Source organism: Taudactylus pleione, unplaced genomic scaffold (assembly GCF_031769625.1).
Source record: "Taudactylus pleione unplaced genomic scaffold, aTauple2 ptg000398l, whole genome shotgun sequence".
Lineage (NCBI taxonomy): Eukaryota > Metazoa > Chordata > Amphibia > Anura > Myobatrachidae > Taudactylus > Taudactylus pleione.
Window position 1 is genome coordinate 6800034 of NW_028284800.1, and position 14564 is coordinate 6814597.

General features: G+C 41.6%; 1 protein-coding gene across 1 annotated transcript in view; it reads left to right on the forward strand.

Annotated features, from left to right (window-relative positions):
- The window catches only part of NUB1 (negative regulator of ubiquitin like proteins 1), a 127974-nt gene that overhangs the window by 98167 nt on the left and 15243 nt on the right, over positions 1-14564 (forward strand). Inside the window, exon 13 of the mRNA XM_088446412.1 lies at positions 8720-8809. Coding sequence (XP_088302538.1) covers positions 8720-8809 — 90 coding nt within the window. The remainder of the gene's footprint in view (positions 1-8719; positions 8810-14564) is intronic.

Below are 14564 nucleotides of genomic sequence, written 5' to 3' on the forward strand. Positions count from 1 at the left end.
TCACTATGGCATTCTAGCTGCAGAGATCAGCCCATCAACTTACCCCCCCCCCCAAAAAAAAAAATCTGTTTATTGTCACTAACTTTCGTTAGTGCAGAGTGTAAGAAGAACTAATAGCAGAGTGGAAAGCATTGCACACATTAATGCAGGCATCACTACTGATTCATTGTTACTAATAGTAGCTTTGTGTATCTTCCAAACATTTAGTATTGAATTAGTATCTGACCTTTGTCGGAGGACTGATTGAAGAACCCACACCCTTATCCTCCCTGTGTCTCTGTCTCAGAGCAGTAAGCGTCTTCTTTTTAATCTTTTAAAAGTATCTCATAACTCATCTCTCTTCCCCCCCCCCTAGTCTGTATTTGCGAATGCTCTTAAAGTATGTTCCCATCTGTTTTTAATATGATAAATCATTAGCAGTGACTCTATTTCTTGGTAGTCCACTGCAGCGTTCTAGGTCTGGTTATCTTTATTTCTAGGATACTGTAGAGAACTACAGTGCTGTCAGCAGGGCCTGATTGCACATGTACTTAGCTGGATTGTCTTTGAAACTTCCAGCCAAATTTTTACAGGTTGTATTACCAGGGGAGGTGCAGATGATTTCAGTGTAGAGATTAGCAATTGGGTAGTTGAAAGTGTAATTATCTTTAGATGGAGTATAAGAAGATTATAAATGACTGTTACTGAGGTGGTTATATAAAGCTGTCCCTCAGGATCTCTTCTGTGTCTCTGTAATGCATTTATCATCTTTCATAGCATTGGGCAGTGGTGAAAGTCCTTTATAAAGGGCTGTTGGTGATTTTGCCAGATGGGTTTAAAATGGCAACAGGAATTAATGCTAAACAACGATAGTTTAGCATTAATTTCTATTGCCGTTTTAAAACTATTAGTCAAAGCCAATGATGTTCAGCAGCTTTGTCAAACCATCCTTTAGTCTTTAACATGATAAAAAGCATTTATCTAACCTCTCAATCCCAGGGACACCGCAGAAACACAAGTGATGATCACAAATCTCTCTGTGGCTCTGTACTGCTGTCTTGTGTAGTGGTGGATGAGCAGGAGCAGATAGCAGTGAGAAATCTACCTGATTCAGACTTCAAACAACTTCTGAATGTTAATTCCAGTTAAAAACAATTTAATTATCACTGAAAACTTTTAAATAAATAAAATCATGTCCAGGTTTTTCTGCCCTCCATTTATTGAAAAGCTAAAGATTAACATATTAACACGGGCTCTAGTGTCACTGTCATACTTGTAATGCCAAAAATAGAGGTTTAGCTAACTCGTGTAACGTAGACCCCTTCTCCCCAGCTAAATAGAAGAGGGACACTTTATTGCAGCTAGGGAAATAAAACATTCTTATGATCATATGGCATGGTTGCATATTATAAGAATACAGAGTATTGGTCCTGATCCAGCTTTATGCAGAAAGTCCTTCCTTGGTGTACATCCATGCGCATGAATGTGAGAGTCCGAGGCGCCTGGTACGTCTTCATTTGCCTCCATTAGTGGCACCATCAAAAATGATACCAGCAGGTGTAGATTTACCATCTTAGTATGACCTCCAAAGTAAATGATTGAACGTCTGAGTATGCAGACACGCCCCTGACATTCCCATAACACGCCCATCATTTTGAAATATGGACTGCGCTCCTGTGCTGTGCCCATGATACTCCTTTAGGGAAGCATCTGCCCTTATAAAGATGGCCACTCTTTGGTCTTCTGCGCATGTATGAGCGCCATAGTGGGACATGGATGTGTACCACTTAGCTCCTAAGGCACCCAGCGTTATACCCTTAGAGCATACATGTCAAACTCACGGCCCCCGGGCCGCATGTGACCCCTATTGTATATATTTGCAGCCCGCTTTAGCTATACCAGTGAAAGGCTTCTTTTCTTTCTTTATTTGTTTACATGTACTGAAGATGCCTGAAAACCTTTGTCTGGATGAAGTATAGTATTACTCTTTTGTATTATTATTGTTAGTGCTCAGAGGTGCTTCACAACTATATTTCCACTATTTCTCTATATTGGGTTACAGGATACCCTAAGTGGAGCATCTTAGGCTGCTTCAATCTACACACTTGAATTTCTAGCAACCCACAGTCTTTTCATACTTTAAGTGTTGAATAGCTTGTGTATTCCATCACACATGAGAAAAAGTCATCTAAAGACACGTGGACAGCACTGTAGGCAGCGTATGGGGATGCGGGTCTGAGATGATCAGAGATGTGTACAGTATAATAACCAAGTTAAGTGAATGTATGAAAAACTACATTGACAGAATGAAGTCCATATCCCAGCAGTTTACGTCTCTAGGAGTCCAAGTACATTATGAAAAGATTGTCGATGCTACAGAACTTTAACGTCTGAGTTTGACTTTCTGGTAGTGGCATTAGAAGCAAGCACAGCTTAGCTAACTACAAAAAATGTCAATACAAAACTGTTACATTTCCAAGAATATGTGCCAGTTGAATTGAATGTTGAGAAAAGTGCATTATACACCAAGGATGAAAAACCTAGAAAATTCAAGTACAAGTGTTATGTATGTCATAAAATAGGTCACAAAGCATTTGAATGTAACCTGAAAAATGTGAATGCTACACAAATCAAGAAGCACAACAGTAAAGATTAGTCAGCTATGGGTATCACAGACAGCCGTAAAAAAAAATCGTCTATATTGACTCAGGTGCTACTAGAAATTTCAGCTGCAATACGAGTTGCTCACTACATTGCACATGTGTGATCCTATGACAACGGAATAGGAAATTAAATGCTTCTACAAAAGTTGGGACACTACCGACTTGGACTAAAACCAAAGTCACAGAAATCCAAGATGTGCTTTGTGTATCAGATATGGGAACAAATCTCAGTTTCCTAGAGCAAAGAAGTTACAGAGTCCAGTTCGCAAAAGGAAATTGCATTGTATGGATTATAAGAGGCACTGAAATAGCAACAGGTACCTCATACCATCAATTATATGTTCTTGACACACAAAGTGTTATGCAATGATAACTTCTTGCTCACAGTTTGTGGAGCTCAGGCATAGAACATTAGATCACCTTGAATATGACACTATTCAGAAATTTCTAAATGGAATGGTTACATGAATATCCGTGACATAGAAAAGCTCATATGTGAAAGCTGTATAACAGGAAATCAAAGCCACTGTCAATTTTCTAAATCAACAAGCAGAGCTGAGGCACTCCTAGACTTAGTGCATACAGATGCGTGTGGTCTGATGGAAGTTAAATCGATAAGTGGATACAGATACTTCATAACGTTCATCGATTTCACAGCAGCTGGAGATATATCTGATCCGTAGGCTACCAGCGTGGACATTCAACCACAGAAAAGAACATCAGCAAGATCAAACAGTGGAAACCACCAATAAGATATTAGTAGCAGTGTGCAAATGTTACGTTCTGTGATCCCCAAGATATCCAAAAAGTTAAGTCAAGAAATTACTGTTGTGAGTGGAAATCCAAATTAACCAAAGAGACTGTGAGTGAGTTGAGTCTCTTAAGCAAGGAAGACACCATCAACATTATGAGTGACTACATTTGTGAGCTCATAGAGAAAGGAACTGAGCCAAAAGCACTCCCACTGACATCACTAGTGATGTCAGTGGGGCCGGACCCAGACGGTAGGCGTTCCCATGGGAACGCCTCCATCTGGGCAGCAACGCCCCCGTCACGCCCACCATCACTAGTGATGTCAGTGGGGCCGGACCCAGACGGTAGGCGTTCTCATGGGAACGCCTCCGTCTGGGCAGCACGCCCCCTTTGGTGCGAGACTCATAGCGACAGCTTGGCTGTCGCTATGCGGGTCTCGCGCATGCGCACGACGGAGCTCCCTTGCACACTAGGGCACCATTGACCCGCTTGCGAGCGGGTCTGAATTAGGCCCTCTGTCCTTTATTTCTGTATCTGGCTTGCAGTATCTCTGTGCCACCAAAGGTGCTGCTGATTTATTCTGACATTTTCTCCTCACAAGCAGGAGTTATTATTACTCTCCTGTTTAATCACCTGCACCTGCCTTACATATTATGTATTCCTGCCCCTCACCCTGCACCTTGCTGGTCATTGATTGTGTACCCTGGATTGTACTCCACTGCCTGGACCTGCACTCCTGTCTACTAGACTTATGCAAACTGCAGCTCCACTGCTGTCTGTTAGTTTGTCTCATCTACTCTGCAGCTTTTTGTCTTTGCTTGGATCCAGTCTGTATATCTCCAGCATGGAATCTGTGCAGCTCCAGCCAGCTGAGCCTCTGCAAACAGTTCATCCTATTGCTGCATGTGAATCTGACATCCACTCTGCAGCATACGATTATTGATGGTATCCAGTTTTGCATACTTGCAAGTTTCTGTTCACCACCGGTTCCAGTCCAGTTCAAGCCTCTAGTTCCAGTCCGGTTCAAGTATCACTCCTGGTTTTCCCGCATTGCCTGGACTATGTTTTTGTTTAAATAAACAGTTTATATTTCACTATGCTCCTGACTCCATAGCTGTCATTACAAGTATCCAGTTACATAACGTGTACCACTTAGCTCCTAAGAGACCCTACGTTACACCGTCAGAGATACCTGCTACAGAGGCATACCCCTACCTTGTATATGCACCGCTACCCACATACATCACCGCCTGGTGATCGTTATGTTCCGCTCAACGTAACTGTGAGTATGGCTGTACAAACACATTGCTGCACAAATAAACCAGTGTGCTTTGGTAAGTCTTGGGCTGCCTAGTGTATCTGGAAGATTTCACTATTGTATACTCTCTATATCAGATAGTACACACATAAAACGGACTGTCTCCGTCTATTTAGCCACCGCCCTGGAACACCCAGCAATTTTCCAAGATATCCCAATCACAGCAGTGCCTTTGTGCTTACACTCTGTGTAACACATGCGTCATAGGCGTGTTTAGGGTTTGCGCACACACGCGGTAGCAAAAAAAAACACTAATCTCCATGGACATTAGCATTGCTTGTGGCTCTGAATCAGGCCCTTTATGCCTTAATAAAAATTATTAAATCTGTTTTATTTATTTGTCGTTTTTTTTTTTCATAGCTGTTACTCCAGCTACTGAGGACTTATACAATCACAAAGATGGCGCTATTTGAAGCATTCAACTGGCTAATTAAGACCAGGAGGTCCTCATTAGTCAGTTACCATCTGGACACAATTATTGAGTTGACATCTTCTGACCCCCTCATCATGGGAGGTCAGAAGCCTGGGAGAAGTACACTTCCCTCTCAGTACCTCACCAGCTGTATCCTCTCAGTATATACATACGCAAAACTGATCTGTGTGTAGCAGCTCTGTGGTTTTCTATGTCAGTCTAAATATAAATTACTTACATTACTGTGTGCATGAAAAGTATATGTATCAAGTGATTTAAAAAACAATGTTTGTAAAAATCCAAGGTACATTGCTTATGCTAATCATTGATTTAGCTAGCAGATACTGTCTAAGAAAAACATCGACTAGTCATGAAAAAGATAAAAAAGAGCTATACCAAGCTATAATATTTTTTAGCATGCAAGTGCTGGAATGACATGTAATCTTTTCAGTCATTGGATTGCTGTCTGGTACTGTAACTATGGTACTTGATATCCACTAATTCTGACTGGAATTTGTACTCTTTAGCTTTCCATAGATTACGTTCTAGACTTATGTTTGTGATACATTGATAACGTACAAGGGGTTTCCTTTTGGTCATAAAATTGGAATGTTGACACAATCATCCCCAAAGGAGACTTTTCATACTACGTTAAAGGACCACTAAACCTGCATTTCATTATGGACAATATAAAAGTATGGCTAATAACCTTTTTTTATGATACCTGAGGTTCCCAAACTCCTCCATTACAGTCCAGGTTTTAAGGCTATCCATGCTTGAGTCCACATGGCTAAATTCAATTGACTGAGGTACTAATTAAGTCACCTGTGCTCAACCATAGATATCCCAAAACCCTGGACTGTAGTGGCGGAATTTGGGAACCTCTGTATTATACTAAAAATGAATCTTCAAAAAATCAGGTTGTCATGTTTGCGCGATGACCTAATCGAAGATGTGGCACACATGCACATCACACCTAGCCAGTCGGTATATCAGTGCTTACAGGTGCTGACAGTGGGCGTCTCAGCCCTTTAACATTTGGATGCACTAATGTACATCAAGGAAGGACTCTACATAAAGTTGCAGACTCAGTCAGGTGCAGCGTTTCTGCATACAATGCTGAATCAGCCTCATTAACCTTGAATGATTCTGTTTTGTTTAATATAAGTGTTCATGGGTCCATTAGAGGTTAGCAAGTTGGAGACTTCTACTTTATTATATCATCTCCACTTAACATGAGTTCACCATGTGGACGGTGCAGCACTTTTGGCCATGGACCAGTGTTCAGAAGCCCATAATTAACCCAAGACATCCCCAAAATACCTGAGCATTTAAGCAGTTTATATAAAGCCAATGTTCCCATAGTTAAGCGATTACACGGAGCTGTGAAAATGTTTCTGACGTGAAAAGAGTTACGTCTGATTTCAGCATGCGAAGAATTAATGTGACATTTAAAAGTCTCAGTTATCGGTGCCGAGATATATCCCATTTATGATGATGTAGGGGTATTTTGTTAAATACTAGGGAAGTTTGTCTAGAGGACATATAGTTTGGAAAACCTGAATACAGGAATGCCGAGTCATTGTAGGCCATGGAAAAAATGTCCATCACAGTCCTCTGGTTGATCGAAGCAAAATTCCTCTGCCCCTTTACACATCATACTCAGACTTATGGAGAACTTTGTAAAGGGGGTGCACAAAGATGGAGAAGCTTTCATGTAGCCGAGAGGAACATTTCCACTTCTGAGTGATGCTAAAGTTAAGAAAGGAATCTTTGTTAGTCCGCAAATTCGTTAACTTCTTAAGAATGAAAACTTTGACCGAGTCCTCCAGGTTAATGAGAAAGCAGCTTGGAAGGCCTGTAAAGGTGTAGTGGATGGCTTCTTGGGTAACAGAAGAGCGGGAAACTATGTTGAGATTGTGAACAACCTTCTAGAAAAGTATCATCAATTAGGCTGCAAAATGTCACTCAGAATCCACTTTCTGGACTCTCATCTGGACATCTACCCTGATAACTGTGGTGCAGGGAGTGACGAGCACGGTGAGCGATTCCACCAAGACATTTCAGCAATGGAAGGAAGACATCAGGGTAGATGGAACACGCCTATGCCTGCTGACTATGCCCCAGAAGAGGAGTACAAGCGACAACCAAAGAGAAATTGATATCATGAATAGGCCACTATTTGAGAGAGTATTTTCGGTTGCTGTATGTTGTTTCATTTTGTGTTCTTATATGTGATTGATTGATTGAATTGAAACAACTGTTATTTATGTTGTATCAAGAATATATCAAATTCATTTAAAATTGCTTTTCACTATGGCTATATTACTGAAGTACATACAGTATAGCTCTAGTAGTGTAGCTCAAAAACTAGAGCTTATAAAAACATAATGTAGTCATATTCATTTTTCTTGACCTCAAATTAGTAAAATATGACTTTTTAGAAACAAATGAAAAGTATTTCTTTGTTGTACAGTGTTATTTGCAACTCTGCATGCGCAAAAATTCAGAAATCCCCTACGAGGCATTTGTTGCACAAAGATACTGTTGCAATCGGGGCAGACTGTATCTGAGATGGGACGCCAAAGTTATGGGGTGGCTATAAGTGAAGAAAAAGTCCATCTCATGGGCGTGTAATGGGAGTATCTGAGGTGTCTCAGTGAAAGCGGCTGCATTCCAAGAGGCGCAGCCTCAGATGCCATAGACTGAGTAACTGCACCTGCCATAGTGGCAATGGTGCACGCAATGGTGACATCTAAAGAAACATCGGCAGCATGCACAGGTGCTTAAAGTGGGCATCTCACTCTTTGCACATTCAGACGCATGATACTACACATGGGGAGGGCTGATGCTAGCATTTGCATATTATCGCAGCTGCGACTCTGGCAACAGACGCAAGAGCAGACGCAGCAACGTCCACCACTGCTTTAGGTCCTAGGGGTTGCTGTTAAATAACAACAAGAACATGCTGCTACTTAATGTAAAAGTTCATATTTTTCCAGCAATAGGCTGTGAATGCATTCGATAAAAACATAAAGCAGTTTGGTTGTAATTTTGGTTTTTCAGATTCTCTTAATCAGTCATTAGGTCTCCAATTAATATAAGATCATATTGAGGTCACATGCAGTATTCAGATCACTGTAAAGACTATACACATGTTCTCATTGGTGATGCAAGTATGAGAATGCCCAGTGCGACAGCTGTATAAGACATGTCTCCATTTGCTGTGTGTGCCCATCGCGTCAGTGACCTTAGACTGTAATTTATGGCAAATAACAAAAAAAAGAAAAAATGGCGCCAATATATAATTTACACAGAACTGAAGTGTTTGCTGCTTTCAAAAACGGGGATTACTCGGTCCCCATATATATAGACTACAAAATGGAAAATAATTTCTCTCTAAAAAAAGAGAATAATAAATCATTATTTTTCATTACAGAACTGTGTGTTAGCGCTTTTCTATTTTTCCATTTTGTTATTTATGGCGTCAGGTATCACTACTGTATACAATGTATGAAATGTCCTTATGTCATTTGTCTGTTTTGTGGAAATGAATTTGTGTGAAAGCTAAAATAATCAAAATTTCCCTGTTAGATTCTCCTTGATAATCCAGAGTTGCTAATCCCGCATGATAATCCATCTGACAGTGGTTCTTACAGTGTTCCTCAAGAGAGTATTGATCAGGTAAGTAGGTTCCATTTTTGCCTACTATGTCGTCATGTTATTTTTTTCTTTTTAGTTATTAATAATAATTCCCCATTTCCACCGCCACACAATCCACATGTATTTTTTGTGTGACTACTGGGCTTACTCCCTACATCCTTCACCTTCTTTTAAAGTGGACCAATCAACCCTACATAGTCCTCATTTGAGACTTTAATTTATATAATATTTGATTTTGTGTGTTGTAGCAGAAAAACATTTGCAGATACCATTCCATTCTACAGGTAGTGGCCATCTTTCTCTTACAGCTTCTACAAAAATATGTATACTTAGCTAGAATGTATCGTACTCCCTCTCTTCTGTGTGGAATGACTCTAATATTAAGGAGGAGCTGCCAGTGGGAGTTGGGGATAAAAGCATTTAGAACTAAAACAAAAAGTAATCCTTTCCGAGCAGCCCTGCACAAGGTTCTCAAAGGAAATAAAATAAATAAATAAAAGATCTAAGGCAGCTTTATGTAATATCTATAACACATTGTTACTCCAAGAGTCTTTGAGGACCAGAAAAATTGCAGCAGAATCTGGTAATTTGGAATTAGAAATTCACAGAGAAAAAGAAGTTAGTCAATGCCTTAATGATGTAAATAACATGAGTTAGGTGGGGAAAGGCAGAGTGTGGAATCTGGGGGGTAGGGGGTCAAGCTGGAATAGAGGCAGGGCATCAATCCATTTGGGGATGCTTAAATCCAGGGGAGCTTCTTGGAAGGGAATGCACATCAGTAGATAAGTATTGCGTGAGTATGGAAGGACACCCAGGAAGCCATACCTTGTGAATCATACACTTGGTCAGTTATATTTGCCATATAGATTTGAAATCGATGAAAGAGGTGGCGGATTAAGTTTCTTTCATGCTACAGTGATCTCACATGTAATGGAGCTAAGACTGTACCCGATGGTTAGAGACTTCTGGAATTGACAACTGTAGTGAAATGTATTTTATATCCGATAGAATTTAAAAAAATGTAAGCTAGACTGCACTGCAGATCTGGGATTGCTTGTCCATTACTCTTTGCCAGAGCGCGGGTCCTGAAGCTATGCCAAATACAGGCCTTTGTATTTATGGTGAGGTATTTCTTTGAAGCTTCCTCCTCCTCCATCTGCTTGTGCCAGGTCTATTTTCCCAGAAATGGTCTCCTCCGATATGAATATATCCTCAAATTTTGTCAAGGGATATTGCACAGGATTGTCTTGCAATCACCACAGATTTGGATGCTTCCCGGCTTGGCCTTTATTTAAAACTGGTACTGTCAGTGTAGCCCACTCACTCCATTCTACAGACAGCCCCAGAGTCTAATAGATAACAATAACCAATCTTATGGTGCTGCACTCCAGAGCAGCAATGACCAAATCAAGCGAGTCACCAACTCATAAAAAGACAATATGAAACAAAGGATAGACCACAGATGTGCTAAACATTGTCCCAATATATATTACGTGCTCAGGTTGAAGACGCAGTCACAAATTCCATCGCTTCTAATGATGCATATGTAAAAGAAAGGATAGATGGAGACAATAGTGTTAAAATGGGTACACACTGGACGATCTGTGTACCTAGCGATGACGGACGTAGCAGGCCCGGCGGGGTTGCCGGCATCGGCAAGTATATACACACTTGCCGATGCCGGCAACGGCGAACGCCGGCAAGGAGAGGGTGGTGTTCTGGGTCATGCTGCATTCGGCAGCATGGCATCGCTAACAATATCCCCAGATTGTACTGCATGTACGGACGGGAGCGCGCATCATTCATCGGTAAGTGCATACACACTGGACAATATCGTTATCATTCACATAAATCGTCCAGTGTGTACAGGGCTTGATACTGGCATAAATGGTCAACACCTCACGTGTGTCTACATGGTATAGATGATGGATAAATCCCAACAGCTCTCCAGATGACAAAGTACCACCATAAGCTGTATTACACCCAGGCGTGATAAAATCATAGTCACACTATGTAAGATGACTTACATGTACAGATGTGTCCACATACAGTACATCTAGCCTTCTTGCGCGTTAAACAGCCCTTCTAGTCGCGCCGTGCCGTGACTCGTAGCGCTGAGCATCTTTTTCTGCAACTGTTTTCCTTTATATGTGTCTTGTGCGCACAGTGATGTGAATAGGACGCACAAGCATCTTCTGATTAAAATGATATGCGGCATGTCTATGTTCTGTGTGGGTCTGTGGGTGTATCTGCATGCGAAAAGCAGAGTCACAGCCGCTGACCCTGTAACGTAGCATTTTGCATGCAGATATGGGCGAATAAGACGCATCTGAAGGAAAAAAGTCGCACAAAAATACGCTCGGCACTACTAAGTAATACAGTGCTCACACGTTATGTGTAACGCTACTTGTACCGCACAGGAGTTAGATGAATGTGGACACATCTGTATGGTTACAGACTAAATAGCAGATGGCAAACTCATAAAGGTTTCTTTAGATCTTCTAATCTCTGATGTTAGATCTTGTATATACAGTATGATCATTTTTTCAATCCGGCAATAAAAACATACAAAATGCAACCCACTATGTTTAGTAAAATACACTGGGGGAAGTATCCATACCATTAGGATGGTATATGCCACATAGTCCACTCAGGTGGGCATATGGAACCCAGGTATCTCAGCACAGACTGGAAATGGACTAATGGATGAGACACTGCACACCAAAATGAACACTCCTCCAGTGCGTTTCAACACTCTGCGGTCTCTTTTTCAAGTTTTTTGTATACCTAATAACAAGGCTAAAAACCGAATAATGTATAAATATATTGCAGATGGGTTAAAAAAAACAGAATGGTGATAACAGTACTTAACTCACCTCACTCCGACATGTTAGACATATATACACTGGCGTCTTTTTCACGGCTGCCATATTGTAAATAATCAATAAAGTTATAAAAGTGAACAGACGTGATGCACTCATAATGCATTGCGGCCACATGCATACTCCGGTTGCTTAGTAACTGCATGTGGGGACAGACATTCACAGCCACCTCGTTGTTTATGGACAATGTAAAAGTCTATTGCAATAGCTTAAAAAGCCAGAATGATAAAAGCACCTTGCTCACCTCATTCTAGTGTGTCAAACAGCATACACGGCTGCCATATTGTAAACAATCAATAAAGTTATATAAATGAACAGACGTGAGATCACACCCATAATGCATTGCGGCCACATGTGGGGACAAGCATACACAATCGCCATGTTGTTTATGGACAATAAAGTTGGACCAAGAGTAAATTAATACCTCATGCCCAAAATGCATTGTGTCGCTCAGCAAAACTAAGTTGCCTAGCACCACATGTTTTACTATCCAGAATTCTCATGGTTTACTAGCTTACCTAAGTCTTCCTCCAGCCCTGGTCGGGTGGCTTATGGAACCAAGAGTTGTCTTGAAGAATTTTGCGGTGACATTAGGCTCCAGCTTAGTGCAGGCATTGATGCCTTTTAAAGTTCCTCAGCTGTTATCAAAGACAGATTGCATGCTCTCTAGCAACTGCTGTAAAACTATTTGAACAGGATGTGCAGCTGGGAAGACTGTATCTTATGAGTGGATTTCCATTTGAATTTGATTTCCCTAAGCCACTAACAACCCAATAAAGTTTTGCCACCATCATGTATCACATATAAATAAAGTTTACGCAGTCAGTCTTTATATTTAAAGTTCACCTTTATGTTCTCCACTGGCAGGACAACCTCATCCATATCTGTGTGGAGCTTAACTGTGCATATGCACTGTGCAACTGTGATATGCAAGAACAACTGGCCCTAATCCGTTCTATTAGTGACAAACTTTGTAGCTCAATGTCCTGCATCTCAGGGCAGGCCCAGATACCTTGGCAGTCTTTTACTCTGCAATGCTCTGCAGATGCAGCCAAGACAGCTCCTTTATAACTTGGCACGGTCAGTGCAGTTTCATATGCAACTACCTGGTGCACACCAGGCTTTTTAAATCTGTCCTGAGGCAGCACACACGTTCTGCCTGGCCCGCTTGTGGCATCATAAACAAACCTGGTCACAGAAATAGCAGTGATGGGGTCCTGGGTAGGTTTACCACAACAGAAGCATGGGCGTCTCTGACCAGGAATCATTTTATGTGTGGCGCACTCACACACCGGGCCTTCCTGCTGTACTTCAGCTGCATCCCTGGCTTCTGTCTCTATGGAAAGAGCTAGCGACGGACCAGCAGTCTACTCTGGATGCTTTCGCTAATCATGCCACATACTAACTGCATCCCTTGCTGCTGTCTCTATGGAAAGAGCTAGCGACGGACCAGCAGTCTATTCTGGATGCTTTCGCTAATCATGCCACATACTAACTACATCCCTGGCTGCTGTCTCTATGGAAAGAGCTAGCGACGGACCAGCAGTCTATTCTGGATGCTTTCGCTAATCATGCCACATACTAACTGCATCCCTGGCTTCTGTCTCTATGGAAAGAGCTAGCGACGGACCAGCAGTCTATTCTGGATGCTTTCGCTAATCATGGCACATACTAACTGCATGCCTGGCTGCTGTCTCTATGGAAAGAGCTAGCGACAGACCAGCAGTCTATTCTGGATGCTTTCGCTAATCATGCCACATACTAACTGCATCCCTTGCTGCTGTCTCTATGGAAAGAGCTAGCGACAGACCAACAGTCTATTCTGGATGCTTTCGCTAATCATGCCACATACTAACTGTATCCCTGGCTGCTGTCTCTATGGAAAGAGCTAGCGACAGACCAGCAGTCTATTCTGGATGCTTTCGCTAATCATGCCACATACTAACTGCATGCCTGGCTGCTGTCTCTATGGAAAGACCTAGCGACGGACCAGCAGTCTACTCTGGATGCTTTCGCTAATCATGGCACATACTAACTGCATGCCTGGCTGCTGTCTCTATGGAAAGAGCTAGCGACAGACCAGCAGTCTATTCTGGATGCTTTCGCTAATCATGCCACATACTAATTGGTCTCTAAGGGCGTCTGCTTTTTCTGCTCCAAGCTGGCAGTGCGCTGGATAATTTCTTCATTCAGCCACATGTTTTGTTAGAGCTTCTCTCAGCAATCACTGATGGCATTAGTGACCCTGTAAAATGTCCACAATATCCTTTTAAGTATTTATCAGCAACTTCTAAATGAACTGATAAACTATGCAATAATCTATGTCTTAGGGCCCATGACACTCAGTAATACTGCTACTTTCTTATCTTCCTGAGCATTGTTGACCTAGCAGTATAATGCCGACCTTTTCTATATACGTTGCCTAGTCCACATTATCACTCTCGAAACTGATCTAGATCCAAAACAGTATATGCTGCTATCTCCTTTTAAACTGATTCACTTGCAAATCAGAAATTGCAGCACTTGTGATGCCCTCCATATACTTCTGCACAGACTCGGCAAGTACCAATGCCCTGCCGAACGCACCATGAGACTCGCTGACATCCATTAAGTGCAGGGATGAAAGGATGGCGTACTTTACTCCTCTTTGCTAGAGTTTCATATGTGGGAGGATGTTTTAATGTATGACAGCATATTCAGATAGTATGCAGTCAGAATGTTGACAACTAATATTAGGTTTAGGGTTAGGCTGCAGTTAGGGTTAGATTAAGGTTATGCTGCAGTTAGGGTTAGTTTAAGGTTAGGCTGCAGTTAGGGTTAGTTTAAGGTTAGGCTGTTTAGGGTTAGTTTAAGGTTGAGCTGCAGTTAGGGTTAGTTTAGGGTTGAGCTGCAGT